Genomic DNA, 24750 nt, shown 5'->3' with positions numbered 1-24750 from the left:
AAAACAAACAAATGTTATGATCACGTGATTGATCAGTGACGCGAGCATCGAAATATCGTTCTTTATTTATAAAAAAATACTTATTTCCGAATGTAAGGAGTAACGTTCTGGACCACAGACAATGTAATCCATGCGTTGATGGAAAATTACAGTTTTAACTATGAGTTGATTTGCCAGAGTACGGAACTCTGTAACTTCCAATAGCGACAGCATTACAGATACTAGAATTCATAGGAAATTGACACGTACATTACATTACATCATACTAATTATTAAAGTCTGCGTTAAATTATGATTAGAAAATGTTTTGGCGCGAAACTTGTATTAGGAACGCTAATGTTTGTCAATTGTCAAACTCATGTTATACGCGTCACGCTTGTCATAAAGTATTTTTCTCTCACAGCGTATAATGGAATTTTCTTAGCCAATCAAATATAAACATTGACTCGTAATAAATAACAATACGTCAATCGTAGATAATCTGTGTAGCGAAGTTATGGTAATTATTACATAGCTCATTTGTCTATCCACATTTGTAAACAGTTTGCAAATCGGTGAACCGCCAATAATCGTGTGATGTATCGATTAGCAAAACCACGCGTGGAGCACCATAACATCAAAATGTCGACCGATTTAATTGTTTCAACATGCGTTCAATCTTCTAATAAATTTTATAATTTTGATTGTTGTTATATATATTTTTAGGCATATATAACTTATATTTATAAATACAATTAGTTGTGGGGTAACTGAATCTGATGTCATCACGCGTAAAATAGTGAATATTAAATGTCGGCTAACATTCAAGATTACTTTAACTTGCAGATTAAGATGGGTACTTGCTTTAAATAAGGATTATTGTTCAAAGTTTTTCTTTGAAAATACTGAAAATAAAAAAACAACATTATGACACTTGAGGGCATTCTATTATTACTCTCTTCGGTTTTTATTTCCAGGTCTTTATTTGGAATTAAAGATCTTTTCTTACTTATCTTTAAATTTATTAATAATAAGCATAAATATGTTTGTGCTCGCCGACCGCACTTTTACTTTTAAATTTGTATAACTTGTGTTTTTCTTATGTGTTGTTGCGGCGGCTTAAAAAAAAACACTAATTTGCGGTAGGAAATTTTGTCTGACGTTGTATATTTAATTATTATAAATTCAATCACTGTGATCCAATTTAATTTATAAGCAGATGTTACAAGAATTTGGACAAAGTTAATTTGAATTCCGACAGTTGGCATTCTTTATGAAAAAGCACATTTAGGTTTCTCATTTACCTAATGATTTGATTTTATAGGCATATTGACAAATTATATCCGGTTCCTATATCTATAAACCCCGTACATATTAAGAGTCGTAGTTTTTGCTTTAGTCTAGTCGGTTTTTATAAATTAAAAATGATGACATGCCCAATGCCCATCGTAATTAAGCAACGAGGGTGAATATGGATAGGTCGAATAATTCGAGATTTCAAGGCAACTGGAGACAAGTTTTTAGGTTAAATTTAATAATGTTTAATTGTACGTAAACAGCATAAGTTAGAATATTATTAGATTATGTTTTTACTTCTTTTTTACAAAAGTATTTTGCTAAACTAGCCTCTTCTATATGTGTTTCCTTTTTTATGAATGAGCTATGCGTGCTGCACACACGTCTTTGAATTCTGAGTTTAACCTTCACAGTACGAGTATGTAGACTGTATTTAAGGGGGAAAAATCCATTGTTCCACAATCGCAAACGCACTTTAGGGTTGAAAGTCCAACAGGTCTGCTATTCTTGGAAGTAAAAAACCAGAGACACAGAAGCCCTTCAACTTAAACTTTTCACAAGGCCAACAACACCGGGTTTTGAGAAATAATAAACGATTGAAGAGTTCATAAAACGTAAAATTTTGTGAATAATTGCGACCCTGTCTGTCAAAATTGTTATTCAAAAAAATACTTTTCTTTATAGAAACTGAGAATATTGAAGAACTAAAGACGCTTTTATGTCGATAACATTGTAATATGAGTACAATGTTAGCTTACTTTGATATCAAATATTCTTATAACTAAATGTTATGACATTCCACATATAATAAAACGAATCAAATATTCACGGAATTCAATCATGTTATTTCACATGTTATTCAATGAACTTGGCATATACGTAGGCCGTAGGTAATTTATTGCGATTCAGTTTACGCTAAATACAAATACACGTTTCAATATATTACACGGTAAGCCCCGTGTTTGCGTTATTCCTAGAGCAAATTGCCGCTATAAAGCTGGATAGGACGGCAAATATTATGTAGTCTGTACACATACAGAGGCCATAGATTAATTTAAGGTAATACAGTGTTTAATTATATAAAAAAATCACGGTTTTCATGCAAAAATACGGCAAAATAAAAGACACTTTTAAGCTGTTTAATTTATTAATAACTGACCTGGCCAAAACTTGAAGCACAGGAATGTCAGGCTCGTCTCGCGGCTGGTCGTATGTCGGCGACAGAGGCGCCTGCGCAGCGGTGAGGGCGAGTGCCTTATACCGTGACTGTTCAGCGGTTGGCAACACAATATCCACAGAGCGAGAACGAAGGCTCGTCCCAGGCACAGTTAGGGAATCTCCACCCTGACCCAACTCCTCTGCCCTGCCACCAGAAACTTTGGAAAAGCAGGAATCGACTGAAGCTGCCCGATCCCGTTTTAGATCTGGTACTGCTAAGTATATATCATGTACAATTGAATCCCTTGGCGCATTGTTAGCTTCGTCTGAGGCCCGTACGTTTTCGAGGGAGCTCCCCGTTGGTTCCACGAAGAAAGCTTCCTGCCGTGATATAGAGCGACGTCGTTGTGGAACTATAGGAGGTTCATCTACAGGTGGTTGCAGTTCAAACGACGGTGCACCCGGAGAAGGTGGTGGTGATTGTACTGGTGTTGGGAGAAGCATTCGCGGCGGTGGTGCCGGTGCCAGATGTATTCTCGGTACTTCCACATCGCTTTCGTCATCATCATCGTCGTCGTCTTCGGCTGATGATGATGGTGGTAATCTTTCAGGTGTGGATCGTTCCTCGCTTTGGCGGGCCAGCCATGTCTCCATATGCCGACAGTGGACACATGGCGGTGGCGTTCCTTTACCTGATCGACGTCGAGACCACAGCCGCGGTACCTGCACAAAATTAAAGGATTTTAGGAGATGTACTTCTTTTTTAAATATATAAACTGCCTATTATTGTATTTGCACCCCCTTAGATTATTGTAAGCGAATGAAAGAAAAACGCTTTGTGTATCAGCTAGGAATTTTACTAATAATAATCCGGTGGCCGACAGATTATATCCGTTTCATCGATCATTTTTATTCCATAGACAAGTAGGTGATCAACCTCCTTTGCCTGACAACGTTCGAGCGAATGTTAAATGCGCCCATAGACAGAAGTTAATACGACCTCAGGGGTGAGAGTCACAAACTGAAGCCACTAGGCATACACTAGGACTAGCTAGGAATTTAAGTACTATTAAAACCACAATAGTTACATTACTGAGTATTTATATCAGCTTTATGAGCTACATTAACAAACTTATTTAATTCCTTTTATAATATACGGGATACAGTGTGTGTATTGATTTTATTGTGCTCGGAGCGTAATGCGGTTCAAGTTTTAACCACAATCGCCTGGGGATTAACATGATAGCATTAGATACGACGGTCGTAGCGGAAACTCGTAGACATGAATGGTACAATATAGCTACGGCGTAGCTAATATTCTTCATTTCAATACATATTTTTAATCTAGAATGGATGCGAAGAATATCTTTTGAAATATTGGGTTACATATATAATTTTCATCCGATTCAATTTAAGTGAATATTGATTAATATATAGCATTAAAGTATTGTGCTATTTTATTGTTTTTTTTATGGGACAGGCCAACGTTCTTTTGAAATAAAGTACTAACCATGCCTCCCGAACTAGCAGGGAGTTGCCGACCTTGAAGAGAATGGTACGCTCTTTTCTTGAAGGCCCTCAATTCGTATAGATTCGAAAATACCTCTATTGGTTTCACAGAGAGATGGTGCGCAGCAAAAAGTGCCGTAAAAAGCGCCAGGTGCCAAGCGTTGTGAATCTCCGGGTGAAAAAGATGGAATAATCTGACTGTAACACTCTCTCATTGGTAAAATGAGAGAAATGGAGTTCAGCTATGAATGTATGGCCTTATTTATCTATATATGCTAAAGTTTAATTCTATAGAGGGTACTTCTTCATGTACACCGTCGTTATATTGTCTCACCTCACATATATGACACAAATACAATTGCCCTATAATAACTATTCTTTCAAGTCCGCATAACTCATCGGTGAAGAATAAAGCACTAACTCGATTATAATCTAAGACGGACTCACAAATAATATATGGGAAGTGAGTAAGGTATAGTAACAATTTTTTACTACCCAAAAAGCGTACCAATTCTTAAAACGCCGGCTACACGAGGCATTGAGTGTCCATGGGCGTATATCAATTAACATTAGATGAGCCCCATGACCTGTCCCCTGTTCTATAAAAAACTTACCTCCAAATATGTTCCGGAGTCATCAGATCCAGCTGAGTCAAAGGAACGGCTTCGCGCTCCAGGCTGTGGCACAGAAAGCAAAGTACTGGCATTTGCGCCACGGGCCGCTCCCAACTGAATCTCATCAAACGACGCCGATCGCACCTGAAATCGTAATTATCTTAGAATTTTCTTTACACATTCGTTACACTTTCGAGTGTAATGAATTTATACTTATTATTATTTACAAATTTATTATTTAAATCACGTGTATTTTTAATTAATACTTATATTTAATTTACAAGCTACTTTATTTGATGACTGTATTTGTTTAATATGTTTTACTCGATGTAAAGTTGATTGATTCGGTACCGCCGGTTTCGTACGAACAGAATGACGAGACGTTTTTGATACGACCGATCTGACCGATCCGCTTGACGAAGACGGACGTTAAATTATAAGCTGTGTGGTTGTTTAATGGCGCATCCTCACATGCCGCCGGCACATGCAATCTTTACCTGCGGCACGCGCGGCTTTAGGTTTTTTTTTTCTTTAGGGTTTACCGCCGGCAGCAAATTCAGCGGCAAGGCGGTCTGTAAGCCGGCAGCAAACCCGGCGGCATAAGCCGGCGGCATGTGTGGATGCGCCATAAGCATAAGAAGAAGTATTGGAATAATATAGTTGTTGTAACGAAGCAAGCATTTTTATTATACACCAGAATCGAATTGTGAGAATTCATCACACAAGTAAGATCCCAGGTCACCCATCTAAGGATATCCTATCTCTTCTAATACTGATTGCTATCCACCGATAGCTAATCAGCAACGGGTCGAGAATGATCCCTCTGGGGCTTAGACCGGGTCTCACTTAATGACAAATTTTAATTCATAGTCAGTGTTCTGTAGAAAAAAATAAAAATCGATCTATTAATTTATATTATCCTTGCTCTTACGTTATAAACATACACATTACACACGTTACCCTAGAACGGTTTTATTAATAAAATAAATATAGTTTAAAAAACTATAAAACACGCTTTTAAAGCACATCAAACTAAAAAGTGAAAAATAATTCCCAATTTAGGCTGAAAATGGTAATGAACAAAAAATACTGGTATTATTGTGAAAAACCGTGGGTTGCTCGATAGACGAAAAATATGGCACAGAGTTTTTTTAAACTATATTAATTATTTTCCACTTTTTAGTCCTAGCAGCAGTACGTGTTGTCTCAATTTAATCGTATTGCTTTGTGGACTTAAAAAAAATTTCATTGTTTTTTCGAGATAAACCTATGAAATTATTATATTGTCGCTGATTCTTTATAAGTGTACAAAGTTTGAATGAAATCTGTCCGTTTAAAGTGGGGCAAAATCGAGTCCGAAGAAGTCGGTTACATACATACATACATACAGGTGAAGCTAATATAAAGCGTGTAAAAATAAACTTTGTTCGACATATTCGCCTTTATGACTTTAACTAGTTCTCGTCATCGTTTTGTGATAATTGTATTACTAAGCAAGCTTACCCAGAAGCTACACTTAGCTTTCTTACTTAAATCCCTCTTCTATTGTATTGAGTATATCGTTGAAAACTGCGCTGCATCGTTATGGTAGTAAAATAAATGTTGGTTGTTTTAATTCCTGTTTTAAATTATTTTCCCGTCGAATAGTTGAATAATAATTGAATTCCTTGCTTTTAAATGTGCTTACATGAGAATAAGAATCTTTATGGTTCCTACTAATAAATAATAAAATAACTAAAATTACAAATTCTTCCTCCCTTATGGTTAGAAAATTACTGCGTTACAGGAAGGTTTAAGGTGAGAATCACCAAAAATATTATTTTGACAAAAGCAGACAAGAAGAACAGACCACAAAAAGGAAACTAAGCTATAAATGCTACCGTCTGACTGTATTCAAAGGTAAAAAAAGAACTTAGTAGCTTGCTAGGAATATTTTACACTTGGAGTCAATAGGACAGTTTTTTATCTATCGGTTATATAAGAGGGTTGCCAAGTAAGTAATACATCTTCTACTGAATGCTGTTTCGAATTTTGGAACCGAAGTTTCAAACAAGTGTCACACATTTTACTAGTCGAGTCTCGGCTTAGAGTATTTGTTCACTATTATATATTTTATAACCTGGGCCGCTTGTGGGGTATCTATTGGGCATAGAATTTAGACTTTAAGCAAACATCTCTGGACGCACTCAAGATTTAAAAGAGTTTACTTACACGCTCAGCTCAGACAGTAATTCCGTAAGAAGTGAGGTAAACAGTATTCTTGGTCTCAAAATCTTCTAGTTTAGTTTGCAATGAAAATATGACAACAACGAATTATTAGTATTTTTAATATTGTTAACGTACTATAATAATAATTAATTTTAAGTCAGCACCTTGTACTATCACCAGTGACCCCAGAGCTAGTGCTTTTCTCGCTCAACAAACAAGTACATTCAGCGAGGAAATGAAGCGAGAAATGCTGTCATTAAAGGTACACTCCCACAGGGACCTTTAATTTTGTTTTAATTTTCTATTTATCAATTTGTAAATTATTATTATTATTACTATGTTAGTTAAAAATATAGTTTATACATAGAGAATCACGACACATCATTACCTAAAGTCATTAGCGATAATTACCATACCGTAATTGGCTACCGACATACATATTTTAACGTTCAAACCAATCGAAGCCTAGCAAAGCTCTCTAAATTAACTTTTAGAAATGAGTTCGAGTTTTCAATCTAGTATTTCCTATGAATTTTGTGATTTTGAAATTGCATTACGGCCATGTATATTGCTTCAGTGGTAGACAGAAAAAAATAGAGAAAGCTATTTCGTAAGAGAAACGATTAAATGATTTCTGCAAAAACATATTATACTACCTAGATTCATTTAACAGGCAAGTCGAGATCCGTTTTTGATATTTGCCTAATGTATGAGGGACATAATTTGCGTCATTTTTATTTCTAAAATTTTTTTTAGTCGGGAATCATACTCAAGGTATCAATCTCTGTTCTACGCCAAGCGCCGTGGAGGAAGATTTGTAAGCCTAAAGACTTTAACACATATTCACACGACTTTAATCTCACGCCTTTAGTGAGGTGACATATTGCATATAGTAAAAGTTTATTATGGCGAGTCCTGCAAGAAATGTTTAAAGAACTTTATTTCTCATTACAAAAAAAGAGTGCGTGTACTTATTTACGCGCGTAAGAAGTTATACTTCTTTGGCATTATTAAAAATAGTTTTTGATTGCATGCAAATAATTAATTACAATCAAATAATCAAAGACTGGAAAATGAGTCATTATAGTCAATAAAGTTCAGTTTACATTTGAAAAATTAAATAAATAAATATTTATTATTATTTTCTTACATTAAGTGTAACATAAATTCTATTATTATTCGAATGTTGTTTTTAAATTATGTCCAATGCCGTAGCATCTTCCGTGGGCAACTTCATTCTGTCAATTTTGTGTCACGGTGCGCGCGGATCGTAAAATTTCACTCTCATCAATTTTTCATAACGCGCCCAAAGAAGTATAACTTCAAAAAATATTTATATTTAAATGAGAAACTTAATATAATATACGAACGAGATACGCGTCGCCATCAGCTATCCCAATTTTAGTCTATTAGGCTCATTCTAATATGTATCTTTAATGCCCTTTTGAATTGATTAAACAGGCCAATATTACGAATTTTAGAGGGTAATTGATAAAATAATTGCACACCCTCATACTTAATAGACTTCTTTAAACAATTTGTGCGCGGTTTCCGCAAGATAAGCAAACTCGCTCGACGAGTATTGCGTGTAGTGGTGTATTTAATTTTTTAAATGATAAGCTACTATGGAGAAAGTTATTTAATTTTCAGCAGATTAAGGAAACCATTCCCTACCTTAATAGAGAACCTCCGTTTAAGACATTAAACTAAACTAGGATGAACCAGTGCCGGATTAGCCATATAGCAAGAGTAGCAAATGCTACGGGCCCCGCGTACATAGGGGCCCCGCGCTCCAACGCCTGTCTGACCGTAATAAAAAAGTATTAATTTAGATAGTAGCGTAAAATATCTTGCATACCTTTAACGCGAAGCGCTTAGTCTATGCTTCACTTCCACATAAAAATAAACTTGACTTTGTCAAGTATAATCGTAAAAATAAGTACGTATTTATCTTTTTAACGTTAATTTTCAAATTTTAATTATAATCGATATACATATTTAGACTAGCATGTTATTTGTACCCTTCAGATATTTATTTTTATATGGGTGGTATACATTTATTTTGCGAGATGCGTAGCTTGCGTAGCCGAGATTGTACTTTTCTAATCGATTTTAATATAATATCAATTATAAGTATTTCGAGGAAACAGGCGAACTATTTAAATCCTAAAGCCTAACCAAGGGCCCCTAGGCAGAATTAGACACGACGAAAGACAGCTGAACGTCACTCAAAGTGACGTACACATACAAGGGCCTTGACGTGTATGACGATGAGTATGCGTTGCATGCCCTTTAAGAATTTGTATTCTTCGTATATACACTCCATTTTTAGTTTTTAATTGTAATTATAGCTTTTTCCAAAAAAAATACGAGTTTTGAAGTAAAACTTCTCTATATTTTTTTCTGACGGAAGTAACGCTTACTTGTGTAGTTAGTTAGTCTGTGTAGTTTCCGCTATTTAAAAATAATAATTCGGATTGGTCGTAAGTATATGTCAATTGTCATATTCTCCACGCTTCTTGACTTATACGCCATCTAGTGACAAATATCATAAACAATTAGGATTATTTATTTCGCACACACTTTTTTTAAATAATATTGTTACGTCAACATTAAGAATAATAATAACATAGACCCCCGGGATTTATTTTAAATAAAACATTTTAGTGAGTCTGAATTTAATAATACATTTTAACTGAACAAAATTATATATTCTAAGAAATTCATATAACTTTTTAAATAAGTAAAACCTAGTTGGAAAAATGTAGGTTGTATATCCGGGTCTTTTGTAGTTCGCAAGGTGTACTTACAAGTGGAAAAGTTAATTGCCCTTTCTAAAACAAGTCCACTTCAAAGAAACGGTGAACCAAGAATTTATTTTCCTTGCTTCCTACATTTTGTTGGAACTTTGCAATGTAATCCCTATAATTAGCTGATATTGTGTTTTTTTTATTTTCTAATATACTAGCGGAATCGGCAAACGTCGTTTTGCCATGTATATTATTTCAAGGAAATATTTTTTTCAAAAGGCTCACTTCAATTTCTATTAATACTCAAAAGATTGAAAAAAACTACTTAAAATGTGTTTTCTGTGATTAGAAAGTAATGAAAATTCAAAGACGTCACTTTGTTTTTAGGTGTTTCTAGACACACTGCCACTTTATTATAGGACTACTAACCAAAACGCCGATCCTCTTTTGTTTTTTATTTTCTTCGACAATGCCTTAACATTATCTAGTGGCCAGTAATAATTAAAACCTTAAGTAAAAAGTTTAGTTCTACTTTAAAGTTTTGTTCCCGTAATTGTTTTGAGCAGTATATATAATATGTAACTAAGTTCGAGTTTTGTTGATATAATAGATGCTAACTTCGACTATCGGCGAATCAATCTTTAACGCTTTTCTTGTAAATATTTATTACTTATTATTTACAGCCCAAATTTTAACCAAAATCTTAACTTTAACGCTATAGTCTATATTTGGATATAAATCGATCAATCAATATATAAATAATAAATCAATCAATCCTTCTATATTGCCACACAAAAGCATTTATACAAATTAATGAGTCACGTTAATTTTTAATTAAGACAGGTGTCTTTTTTCTAGGACGAATACGTCTTTCGAAATTTAATATTCTGTAGCTTCTACCGTTTCATCATGTAATTTTAAAATTTATATTTAATTACTACTACGGTGCTGAAGTATAATTACGGAAGCCTGGCCAGAGAACGCAAGAGCACGCTAGCCGCTCGAATAAACTGTATAAATACAGTTGTAGCGAATAAAACCTCCTTGGTATTTAAAAGAAAAAATCGATTTATGGTTGCCTAGCAACGCATATACACTGAGATACTTTAAAAAAGACTTACCATTAATTATTAAACAGTAAAATTAAACATGACAAACATTTAAAGAAAAAACTTTTTAACCGGATTAAAGTTATGTATTATTATAAATTTACAACTATTTAACATAATTTTAAATTTATCCGACGTTTCTAAAATTATCAAACACCTGGGATCCAATAATATCCAAATTAAAATCTCAAGAAAAACAATCCGCGAAAAAAGAGGAAACCGTGAGCCATTTTTGCCAAAACCCTCCATCTTTTAGTCGATACCAACTCCGGGGAAATAAATACAGATAATGCAACTTTCTCTACAGCTGTGATACTTTTTGACATCCAACACCTTTTGTCTTCAGTCACCGTGACCACGCACGCTGTAAAGCACGCGAAACGTCGGATAAATTTAAAATTATGTTAAATAGTTGTAAATTTATAATAATACATAACTTTAATCCGGTTAAAAAGTTTTTTCTTTAAACGTGTAAAGGTTATGTCAATCAAAGACAATACTATGACAAACATTATTTTATCTATTTTTACAGTATATTCCTAAATGTTTTATTTTACCGCGGTTGCTAGTTCTTTCTTTTTTAGAATTCAATATCAATAATTCTTGCATGGAAAATGGGTTCAGTCGATCGATCGTTAACATTTTGATACCTTGAGATATTAGATCTACTTATTATACAAAACAATACGAAACATATATGTATTATCGTAAGACTATAAGATGCAAATAATGACAACATAACGCTAATAACCTGCATCATGAGCACACCCATCACACCATCACACAACACAGCCGAATAAGGTATTACTTAAATGTATTAAAAAAAAAAATCCTTTCGAAATTTTTGTATATATTAAGTATTCCATCTTTAGCTATATCTTTATAATTGTGTTTTGTTATATATAATTTATGTAAGCTGTAGGATTACGAAATAAAAAAATAATTGTTTACCTTACGAATTTGTACTATACCGAGATTTAAAAAATTGTCGTGTACTGAGTATAAGTAACTCCTGTCAAATACAACACGCTTAGAACCCTAGAATTATGTAGTCTATGCCCTAATGTCGTACCCAATATCCCACGTTTTTTTTTTTTTAATATTATGGCAATAGTTTTGACTTTATGCCAGTTTCAAGTAAAAGGTTGGGAAACTACACATATCCCACGTTAATAGCTCATTTAATAATAAGAACCTCCTTCCTGCTAAAAGAAGATATGGACAACTGGAACCCCTTTTATTGTTCTAAGCATTCATGCCATGGCGATACCAAATAATAATGTAAATTTACCAAAAAACGGTTTTAAAATGAAACATAAAAATTTCATAGCTACATAATAGGTTGTCTCACCTGCTTTGGCACTTCAAGGCTGCTCTGCGTCTTCATATCGGCGGGCGTTGGAGTCCGGGATCGTTTGAATGTGGTGCGCAAGCGCTGCATAGCGGGCGGGGCGGGCTACGCGCGCGCCGCTCATGTCGCGGGCCCGCCAAGCCGCCCCCACAAACACGCGCTTTTAAAAACACTGAAAACGTTACTTCACAGTTAACCATCGAACTACTTAAGTTAATAAAAATAGCCTATTTTAAACGGAAGCATTTTTTGTCTAAAACCAATCGTAATTACGTGTGGACTTTTCCGGACGGCTATCAAATGCCTTAAGAAACATTTACACGTTGCAATTCCGACTGGTTATAGAGCCTATACTCACGGTAAAAAGCTTTATAAGAAATTGCTTACAATTATTTGATCTGTCTATAGGTAAACTAGCTTTTATAATACACTACATTATATAAAGCAAGATAAGATAAACGCAGTTATCAAAACTAACATAGCCAAAGCTTTGTGATGCCGTAAGATATCTCAATTATTAGCGAATAATAGTTTTATTTTTTTTCCAAACTATTGCATTCTCTAACCAGTGAAAAATCGACTATAAGTGTGAAAATTGTGAAACAAAAGCTGCTTATGAATTAAAAGAAAAACACTTTCAGCACTTCTATGAGAGCTTTTCGTATCATAAAACTATTTTCAGGATTATTTAGCTTTTTGACTCGATTTCATATTTAAAATTGTACACAAATGTTAGAGTAATTTCTGATATTTTATATATATTTTATTATTATAAAAAGCTAGTTTAGAAATGGGTGAGAATGTAAAACGAAATGAAATAATATTAAATTTAAATCAAGCAAAAGAAAAACACTTTCAGTACTTTAATGAGTGCTTTTAGTATTCTAAAACTATCTCTGGATTCATTAGCTCTATTTTGAATAGAATCATTTGATATTTAAACAACGCACACACACAAATGTAAGAGTCATTTCAGATATTGTTTCTCTTTTATTCACACGATTATATAAGGTGAGAATGCAAATAACATACAACATACATCAAGCAAAAATACATTGCAAATATCAGTATAAAACATAGGGGAAATATTAAGCTTACTATTCAGGTGTATAATTTCAAAAAACTTACTTTATACAATAACTTACATACCATGCGTCACTGTACCGCTAAAAGCAATCCATAACTCAAACTCGACACATTAAAAAGCGAATACTGATACCACTGCCACCACGCCACGCCCATACAAATATACATTTATCATAATTGCGTGATATAATCTATATTTTATAGAAAATTAAAAGCCTTTTTTAAAACACATTCTCAATGTGTTGAATAGGAAATCAGAATAGTTCGATAACAATTTCAGTTTAATTTTAATTTTCATAGTGTTGATTTTGATAGATTAATATATTTGAAAATTAATATACACAATATTATAATGATTCATAAGAGATAGCATTAGAGTGTTTGGTCTTTTTAAACTGTATGATAATGAAGGAACGAAAGATTTTCGTCGTTTTAAAGTACGTATTAAAATCGTTTTATAATTAAGTAAAATTCAATTACGCACATCTGTTGAGCTATTTATATCCCCGTTTCGTACTTAACGTCCAACCATTAATGAATTAAAATCCCCAGGTCATATTATTTGAAATCCAGTCATTAAACGCGGGGTGCTATTATTCATAAACTTTACTACGTTCATAAAAGATTCATATAAAATTAAGACATAAAATGAGAAATGCCATTTCATCTGGGAAACGACAATCGAGTGAGCTAATCTCACAGCGAACACTCGATAACTTGGAATCCTCAAGAGATCTCAAAATACCGTCAAGAATCGTGTGGCAATTGCAAGAGTTTTATACACAAAAGAGACGATTTTATCGCAGATTTCACATATAGTTTCTTTTATTTCGGCATTATTATAAAGCGGGAAGTGCGGTATTTGTTACCATGGTTAATTCATGGAAATAGCATCGTAACCATGGTAACCAACCATAACTTTTTAATTCATGTCACACTAATACCGTTATTATTAATGTAAAGTCAAAGCCTTTTAAGGAATCGTCATTTTTTCTCCACATGGATTTATTACATAATTCTGGCGACAATCATAACTTCTTTTTATTGAAATTGAATTTTGAATTGCGCTAAAACCCAGACAGTTTAGAATAATAAAATTTTTATTAATATTGTTTCCATAACCTATAGAGATGGCGCTTCTAACCAGCACAATTAAAAAATGTAGAACCTCCTTGGTTCTTAGACTTAAAAGTCAAGTAAAAAGAAATTATAAATCTATAGAATACTAGCTTTTACCTGCCACGCTTCGCTGGTTGAGAAATGAGAAACAAGACAAAGAAAACATTTCATAATAAGAGTAATTTTGCAGTAATTGTGTAAACAATCCTAGATGCGGATCATATATCATGCAAAAATTTCAGCTCGATCGGTGCAGAAGTTTTTGAGTTTTTGAAGCGTAGGTACACAAACCAATTTAACATTTTTATATATTTATAATATTGCCTTAATAATTTACATAAATTGTGTAAAGCGGTTGAAGTTGTTCTGTCCGATGTGTCGATGTCAATTTTACAAGTTCAAATAATATGATAATGTTTAAGGTACTTAAACTATTAATTAATGTTAAAAATTAATTACGTAAATAACATTTTTATGACGCAGTATATTTAACGGTTCTAATCCATTTACATTATCATAAAAAGCAAATTCAGGTTATATTAAAATGTTCGCGTGATCCTTCGCGAGTTATAATTTATATAATATATACTGTATGCATGCTTTAGAATAATTAACCACTACGTAATTAACAAAACACATACTTCATAAATAGATCTTTAACCTCACGTGAGTTTTGTGAAATAAGTATGTTATATTATGTTACATAAGCTACAAATAGGCTTAGTTAAGAACGTATTAAATCGAAATATGTAATTAAGTTATAAAGAATTGCGTAATAAATGTGTAAAATGTGTAAAGCCATATTCATATATGACTTTAGCAGGAAATACAATTTAATTATAGCCATTGAACAATACGAACAAAATATATATTCAGTTTAAATACTTAATGTATTAAGTTAATCCCTGAAATAGGAGGCCACTAAGCTCACCCTAGAGTGAAATCCCATCACTAAAGTATCTCCTTAAGCCAGGAATAGCGATATATACTCTTCTAAAAGGGAAATACGCCAAAGCGAAATTACCATTATTGTTGCCAATATATTCACGGAAATATAAAAAAAACACAATTAATATAACCCGAGTTTTTGATTTACATAATTCATAATAAATATATAATAAATTCAAGTTTAAGCCCGTTATAGAAACAATTTTAATATTCATAATCACAGAATTGATTTCCTTGTCCAATATTAAACATTTATGAGTGACCTGTCAAAGAATAATAATAGCTTGTAGCATTGTTACAAAAAAATTACCTATGCTCAAATATACACAATTTAGTTTACAAATACCTTGATGCGCTGTTCTGTGTTAGCTGAATATTTTGTTTTGGCGCGTAATTATTACCTCGCTCGTTACTTTTTTTTATGGCAATAGTTTTAACTTTATATCAGTTTCAAGTAAAAGCTAGGGAAACACTTTAAACAACTGCGAGACAAAATAAAGGAAACAAAGGGATAAGCTAGTTAAAAACAAAATATGTACATAAACAGATTAAATCTTAATGTAATAATCTTAATTAAATGTTATTATTGATTATGAAACAAGATAATACATTATAATACGTCCGTTACTTTTATGTTAAATAGTTTTTAGTGACTTTAAAAAATGCAAACATGTGCGAAATTTATACTCTGTAGGTAAGGCGGCAGCCGTCCCGCGCAAATTAACTGCCGGTTTCAAACGTCATTTCCCTATGGCTGTCAACTGTCAAGCAGCCAAGCGCCAATTAAAAAATTGTAAATTTTACAGTCGAGTTTCATTGACTATTCCCAAAATTATTTTATAATTATGATTAAACTAGCCGTTTCGCGCCCGCTTTGCTGGACGAATTAAAATAAATTTTATGTTTCATTATTTTATTTTTTTTCATATTTTTATTATTCTTCTTTTTAACTTCCCGCTAAGAAAATTGAAATATTTCGAAAATCGAGTTTTTAACACATGTTGACGTTTTGCGGTTCTAGGAAGCCTCTTTTGTTTTTATTAGCGGGAAAAATTTTCATAAAAGTAAAACAGAAATAAAAAAATGAAGGAACGTTGGAATTAAAAAAATAAATAGCCATAAACCATCTAGGAAAAATTTCGTAGTAGTAAAGTAGTAGTAGTAAATGGTGGTAGTTTCATGTCGATACGATCAGTGGTTTAAGCGTGAAAGAGCCTCAAACGAACACCATTTTCTTTTTATATATATAGATTACAGATACTATTATCTTTACATGTCATTGAAAGAAAACTGTTCTACCTTAAAACGCTCTATTTTAAATTGAAATTGAAGTATAACATGGAATGTCACAGAAAATGATACAGATTAGAAATAATAAATAAAAACAATGATGGATCAATTAAATTATGCTTTTCGCTCTTAATTCTTCCAATTCCCCTGAGATAGGAGCCGCAATAAACTGACAATGATAATAAATCTCTGTAACTATTTATTATACAGAATACGAGTAAATAAATAATTGATTGTCTAACTTTTGACGTATGTTTAACGGGTAAATTATATATATATATTAAACATATTGCCAGAAAACTTTGAGATAACTATAGTTTCGAATTTTTTTTATAATTAGTTTTTCACGAAGATACATTTGTGTGTGTGTTCATATTACACAGAAGAGATACATCTCTTATCAAAGTAAAAAAAATGTTATAAACAAAGTATAAATATTTTTTCAACTTTTATGGCACGATCTTGTTAAGTATGTATGTAAGAAAGGCTCTACGAAGCGAAAATTTATTACGACCATTTTTTAAACATTTTTTTCACTTACAATTAAGACGGTAGTTCGAGAAAATTTCGTTAGTTAACAATTGTTTAACTTGTTGAAAAATTAACTTTAAGTAAAATTTCCAACAGGAATAAATTAATTATAATTTTCAGAACACACCATAATTTTTTCAAATTTAAAAAAAATATTCAATACCTTAAAATTTCTTAAATATTAATAGTTTATTAAATATTGGCAAAAAACGAAATGCCATTTTTTTTTTCATCTTTAATTGTTTATAACTTTTGCAATTTTTTATGTGCTAATAAACGCTTTTGGCACATTTTTCTAGACGTCATTCCGGATCCAATGAGCTATCGCACATAATTTTAACAGCAGTATCTCTATTTTGTACCATTTTCAACTTGTCGACTAGACTATATGTTGAGTTTGAGTGTGTAGATGAATTCCTAGTTCCTAGTGTAGGGACAAGCGATATATCAGTCTTCTCATAACTATACTTAGTTGTGAGAGTTTATTATTTTAATATTTAAAAAAAGAATAATATCCGTAGATAAGAATCATAATAAAATACCGTTGTGTTTCAATAAATGTAATAAAAGTAAAGCATCAATTACAAATACATGTGATGTCGTCGGCAGGAAATGGGATATTGTCGTCATAAACTTGAGATCTTTGTAGCTATTTGTCTCAACATTACGGCATTAAAGGTACTTGATACGCTCCTTATATCGAAAGTAATAAAGCATTACATATGCTATATTAAAGATTCTAAAGAATATATATTATTTAGGAAACATGTACCGTAGACCGGATTATCACGTCAGATTTAAGTGTGTGTTTGGAGCAAACACAGGTATAATTGTGTATCGTTTGCGTATCATAATAATTTTAAACTATCTTCGTAATTAATAAGAATTTTATTTTTAAAAAACTTTTATACTTGTATTTGATATTATATCTTCTGTATCTATTGTACTTTTTTAATATATTGTATATTATAGTCATAATATTATCTCACGAAATTAATATACCATAAATTTTTGCTCCATCGTAGCTATGAAACCCAAACTGCAATCAAAGTTGCTTAGGCACTTAATAATAATAATTACACCTAATTTATTCCATGAAACATTAAAATTAAAATTCAAAAGCATTTATTCATATAGGTAACACAATGTACACTTATGAACGTCAAAAAAGAAATATATGAGAAATGCTTATTATTTTACATCTGCCAATTCTCAAATCAAGGGCGTAGTACGGAAGAGAAGAACTGGCAATAAACTCTGCGCTACTCTTTTTAATCGCCAAGTTTTTTGTTTTACACAACGTTTGTAAGGAGCTGCACCCATTACACCATGTTCCACATGACATCTAAAGTAATTAATAATAATAAAATAAATTAAAAACAAAGATTTGTCCTCTATCAGTAGGAGGCATGGTGAAATAGGAGCACGCACTTACATTCTCGTGGGAACAACACGCAAATACATAGTCGAAATAACTATACATCACCGCATACACGAATTCAAGTCCGACCAGTCACCACAAGTAGCACCCGTTCACGAGTATGACGCATGGCCCATTCATCCATCTTTACAAAAGGTATAGGTACACACTTAAAATTTTATACAAAAATATTTTTTTGCCCGAGGACCTCTTGTATAAACCTCCTCCTAGGCACTAAGTAGAAAAAATAATTAAGTGACGCGAAAGTCCCAGATTTCGGTTGCTACATTAATTGCCTATTTATGGTTTTAGAGTAACGAGAATCAGAAAATTTATTTATTTCTATCCGAATCACAGTCAAATTATACACTTTTGAAGTTATTACCGTAATTGCCATTAATGAATACGTATAAATCCATCACTCAATCTCCAAGAATTATTGAATACTGATTCAGGAAGCGCAGAAATTAAAAAGGAAATCGTCTGATCTGTGACTGAATATGAAATGTATTTGAGAAATATATGAAAAATTAAATTTGCTTTTGCGTAATGAGTTTTCTCTTTGAGTTACAGAAGTCACAAAATAGAAAAATCTCGATTATTCAATCAAATAGGAAGAAATACAAATGTAACTTTTAACGATTTGGTAATGTTTTTACGTCTTTCCAATTTACTTTTTGGTCCAATTTTATATAGAACACCCTCCAAGCTCAGTAACAAGTAATTAAAACAATATTACTACCTAACTATAATGTTATTGTAAACCTTAAAATTGTGTGTGTTTTTGTGTGTTATAAAAAGAGTAATTATATACAAATTTTGTTTTTAGCAATAAAATGCTAGCGTAATTGTCACACTACATGTAAATGAAACTTAAATAAAACAGAGCAGTGTTGGCTTGACTTCAGCGTGCGAACCATCCCTGAGGTCATAGGTTCGAGCCCCGACCGTCAACCGATGGACTTTCTATGTACATGAAATGCACCCAGCATTTAATATTCGCTTATACGGTGAGGAAAACCAGCAAGCCTTATACCCAAAAAGTCGACGTGGTCACAGAAGGTTGATCACGAAACAGGTATAGAAATTTGAGGCCCTGACCTAAAATATTGTAGCGGTATGTTTTTTATATAAGACATTCTTATCTATAATCTTTATGAGCTAATTAAATAACATAGAACTCTACTCCAAATAATCCAAAAAAAATTTATATCCCAAATACAAGGTAACTTTAAATTGAAGAATAATTTGGAACAGAAGCATACATTTGAACATTGTGGAACATTTAATTAGCTAATTTACTTCTAAAATTATCTGTGGTTTTACTCGCAGTGAACCTGTCACGATATACAATAACAGGTGTCAAAAACTTTTAATCGAAATTGAACGGCATGAGGTTGTAATAAAGTTCATATTCGCTTACATTTGTCGTAAATTGACTTGATGATACACATATGTTATAATCAAATTAATATTGTTTGTATATAAACATTGTGTAAACACCCGAGGAAAGTTCTATCAAGTATAATAATATGCATTACAGAGCAAGCTTTAATACATACGTGAGCAGTGCGGGTTAAAAGACTTAATAACAAGGATATGAAAAGGAATAATTAGGTGGTTAGACCATAAAGAATGGATGAATGAAATCTGTTACCAAGAAGACAAGGCAACCTTGGTAAAATCGGGTTGGTTAGGCCATGTCTTTCATACCTGGAGGAGGTACCGAGAAATATGTCAGGACCGTAGCAAGTGGAGATCACAACGGAGATCAAAAAGGCATCACGCCTTTTTTACACGCTTTATATTAGCTTCACCTGTATGTATGTATGTATGTAACCGACTCTTTCGGACTCCATTTTGACCCACTTTTAACGGACAGATTTAATTCAAACTTTGCGCACCTGTCAAAGATCGATGACAATGCAATAATCCGAAAAAAAAAATAAAAAAAATTAACTAAAAAATAAATAATAGTTTAAAAAACTAATTAATATTAATAAAAACATAAATACGGCACACATTTTATTGCAATATTATATTCATAATATTATCATGATATTATATTATCCATATATTATCCAGTTTCAGCATTATGCTTGTATATATATACAAGCATAATGTTGAAACTGGAATCCCTTCCACAAACAGCTTATGTTGCATGCTTATGTGTCGACGTAGGTAATCCAAATTCCTAGCATTTACACCCCTGCTTTACAAACACTATGCACACCAAATTATTCTACATTTTGGGTAGACGTTTAAATTAGCTTAAAATACAAAACATTATTCCTAGCATATTTAAATCATAACCTCCTTAGTCGTTTTCATAGTCTGTGAACAGAAACAAAAGCTATTCGTAACAAAAACAATTAAAAATTTGTCAGACTCTTGAGAACAATTTATTACAATAATTCTGTTTAATGTGTATTCCGGTTTTGGCTTTTATGTAAATATAATTGTTATAATTGCTGTGGTTCTACTGGACGTCAAATTAATAAATAAAATAGACATTATTTGTGCTTAGCATTCGGTTCAAAGATACTTTATTTCTCAAAGAATTACATACACTTAGCGAGAAAATTTAGTAAGTTAGTTATGTACATCGTGTTATGAAATTATTTGAAACTAAACAATATAAAATAAAAATATTAGTTTCTAACAATATGCACAATATTTTTTACAAAATGCATTATGTGACTAATTAATAGTAATAATTTCTTAGACTCTCGTTCAGACATAAGTAAATGCTACGTATTGAAGGGCCTTTTTGATGTTTTGTAAATACATAATTATTCCATTAATTTATATTGATCTTTTACGATTTAACAAGATATTAATGGAAACATTCCAACGGTATATACTTATTAAAGTCAATCTCTTTTGTTGATTCGGCATCAAACATTCTTCTGTTTGTCTCATTTATCTCAAATCAAATAATATAAAATCTAATAATTAAATAGCCATTTAAATTCAAGAATGTAATGTGGACAAAGGGTTCGCTTATACAATGTATTCATTTGATCTATTGATATCTCAAAAATATTCATTATTACGTTATAATTTACCGCCTACGTGGCTCATTAAAAGACACAACCCACCTCGCGTTTTATTCTCGGCGCAGCAGTGATTCTTTTGATATGATATTTTTATTTATTTATTTATACTTTATTACCTTAACAAACATAAAATAGTTGTAAACACCGTTAGATTGTAATCTATCCCGCGAGATTGTGAACTGTCGAAAGATTGTGAACCTAAACTTACTGATTACAATTTAACGTATTATTATTCGGTAGATTGTAATCTATCGAAGTAAAACTGACACAATATTTCGACAATTCACAATCTCGCGAGGTAGATTACAATCTAGTGTTTACAATTTTACGGTGACATATATAAATCTCGCTCATACGACAAAAAATATCCCGTAGATCCAAAACTCGACGGCGAGTGTCAGGCGCAGAACGCTAAAGCTACTAAGGGTATTTTTTATTAATTATTTAGTACATTAGTTTGCGGCGTTTTACGGAGAAAATTAGGAAATGATGAACAATATAACAAAAACGAACCGATCGTAAGTAAGATAAATTGTCCGATTAGGAGAATAACAATTCACCCTAATGGTAGTACGATGTAGTAATAAAGGACTTCTTTGCCCCAACATATTGTACGCCTAAGGGTCCCTAATGGTAATGGTAATCACTCCCGTCTAATTTCAGATCTAATTTACAGATAATTATATCATTTTAACGAGTGAATGATTAAAATATTGTTACTAAGTTTATGTGTATTGTCAACTAGTTTATTTATTGATCTTTGATTGAAATATCATCGTTATTTATATGTCTAATTGGTTATTGTCGTGTTTGCACCATGCATACATTACAAGATACTATACTTAATATATTACGTGATGTAAAACAAGTATTGACGGAAAGAACTACACAGAACACTTTTAATTAAATTTATAAAACATAGTATTGTCTTTGATTGACATAACCTTTACACATTTAAAGAAAAAACTTTTTAACCGGATTAAAGTTATGTATTACTACTTTTTTGACATCCAACACCTTTTGTCTTCAGTCACCGTGACCACGCACGCTGTAAAGCACGCGAAACGTCGGATAAATTTAAAATTATGTTAAATAGATGTAAATTTATAAAAATACATACTTTAATCCGGTTAAAAAGTTTTTTCTTTTTTCTTTAAATTTATAAACCATTCCCGCCTTTTTGTGTCGTTTCTGACAATTGACTGTTTGTGTAGCTAACAAGAGTCTCATAGGGGGCCTCATAGCCTAGCGGTCTTATTAAGTGGCAGCTAGGTGAGGGGTACCGGGTTCGATTCCCGGTTCGAGGGCAAGTTTTCATTTAATTTGTTCTCGGCCTTTGGGAGGGTTGTGCGGTACCGGGCGAGTGCCTTAAACCGTACATGGGGGACACGGTCGAATTTCTAAAGATAAGCTCTTATAAAAAAATCCTTTAGTTGACGCTGGCTAATGCACAAATCGTGCCAGAGCCATAAAAAAAAGAACTGCACAGAACACTTTTATTCAAAATTATAAAACATTCCCGCCTTTTTGTGTCGTTTATGACAATTGACTGTTTGTGTTGCTAACAAGAGTTTTATAGATATTTTTTCTACATAACATACTTATTAAAATACCAAAAATAGAATTATTTAATAGATTTAATCTGTGTTGGACAATCCAAATCCCGTTAAAGTATATCAACATAAAATGTCTCTACTTAAGCGGATAAACGTCAGAAGAATGTCAAGCGACATTACGTACATAATTTAATAAAGTATGTCAAAGTGGTATCACGGGAGTCGTAAATTGGGAAAGTGTCTGCTAACAACCTCTTCAATTTAGTATTCAAATCTACATTAAAAGTTTAATCGATTTCAGTTGAATTGGTTTCGCATGTTTATTCAGTATGATTAGCGGGGTTCTTAAAAAAAAAATGTGTGCGTGTACTAGGTGTACACACGTAAGAAGTGAACCTTCTTAATGACCTTATTTTTCGAAAAATGATCTACTATATGCAACTTTACAGAAATTGGTTAAATAAAGTTAAATTAGATAAAGTTTAACAAAAGGCTTTTATTATCATAGACATGAATACAAATACAATTATTTCATTTTAACTTATTACTGTACTACTATGTAGTACTAAGATTATTACAGAATTTCATTAATTGTAATAGAATTATTAGTATTACTATCATTGTTATCGTTATTATATATTTTTGTTACTAATGGCTTCGAATCTCTTCGGATCAACCGTGGTAGGGACAAGAAAAAGATGGCGCGTAACCAAAAAATGTGACAAATGTGTGTAAATTTTTTTCCAACGCCGATAAAGAAGTTTGACTTCAACAAGCAACATGGCGCGTAACCTGCTACAAAATTTCTCCCATACGTCGATAAAGAAGTTTCACTTCAAAAGATGGCGCGTAACGGAAAAATGTGACGCGTAACGAAAAAATGTTACACTAAATTTTTTTTCAACCCCGATAAAGAAGTTTCACTTCAAAAACAAAAGAATTGCGTTACATATTGTTTATTAATGTCTCTATTGGAGATACTGAATACGACTACATTATTTTAAAAGCTTAATAAATAATACTTTATATCCGTTAATAATTATATTAGATTATATTAATAAATTATTTCCTCTGTTATTGATTACATAAACACGTGAGAGAAGCTGCATTAGTGTCATACTGGTATTAGGAATCGAAATATCCACAGGTCAGGTTACTAGCAATAGCCTGACCCGTATAACAAAAATATACATTTATTTCGAACCTGCTACACGGTCTTATCGATTGTCTGCTACCGAATTTATAGACTATGCAGTCTGAACTAAAATAAAATCATATCATTTCACTTAATAATGTAGAAATGTTTATTAGTAATCATAACAATGGAATACAGAGTATTTACAATTCTCAACCTATATAGTAACAATACAAATAATTAAGAATTAAAACAAATTTAAAGTTTGGACCCTGTGGCAGTGTACCTTTAACGCTGGCAGCTTTTCCTCGCTGTATTGCGATATGTACAAATCAACGAATAATCGTTGAGCGAGGAAAGCACAGGCCCTGGGGTCACCAGGACTATCTCTAACTTAAAAAAAAAAGGGTGCGTGTACTTATGTACGCGCGTAAGAAGTTATACTTCTTTGGCATGATTAAAAATAGTTTTTGATTGCATACAAATAATTAATTACAATTAAATAATCAAAGACTGGAAAAGGAGTCATTATAGTCAATAAAGTTCAGTTCATTTGAAATATTAAATAAATAAATATTTATTATTATTCTCTTACATGAAGTGTATCATAAATTCTATTATTATTCGAATGT

General features: G+C 32.3%; 1 protein-coding gene across 4 annotated transcripts in view; it reads right to left on the bottom strand.

Annotated features, from left to right (window-relative positions):
* The window catches only part of LOC125061266 (eye-specific diacylglycerol kinase), a 189996-nt gene that overhangs the window by 123033 nt on the left and 42213 nt on the right, over nucleotides 1-24750 (bottom strand). For all 4 annotated transcript variants that reach the window (XM_047666610.1, XM_047666613.1, XM_047666612.1 and 1 more), the window contains exons 2-4: nucleotides 11975-12146; nucleotides 4557-4700; nucleotides 2435-3156 (exon numbers count right to left, since the gene is read on the bottom strand). In XM_047666610.1, the coding sequence (XP_047522566.1) occupies nucleotides 2435-3156; nucleotides 4557-4700; nucleotides 11975-12064 (956 nt within the window). In that variant the 5' untranslated portion in view covers nucleotides 12065-12146. The remainder of the gene's footprint in view (nucleotides 1-2434; nucleotides 3157-4556; nucleotides 4701-11974; nucleotides 12147-24750) is intronic.

The sequence above is a fragment of the Pieris napi genome, chromosome 23 (genome assembly GCF_905475465.1).
Source record: "Pieris napi chromosome 23, ilPieNapi1.2, whole genome shotgun sequence".
NCBI lineage: Eukaryota > Metazoa > Arthropoda > Insecta > Lepidoptera > Pieridae > Pieris > Pieris napi.
This window is presented reverse-complemented; position numbering and strand designations above follow the sequence as displayed.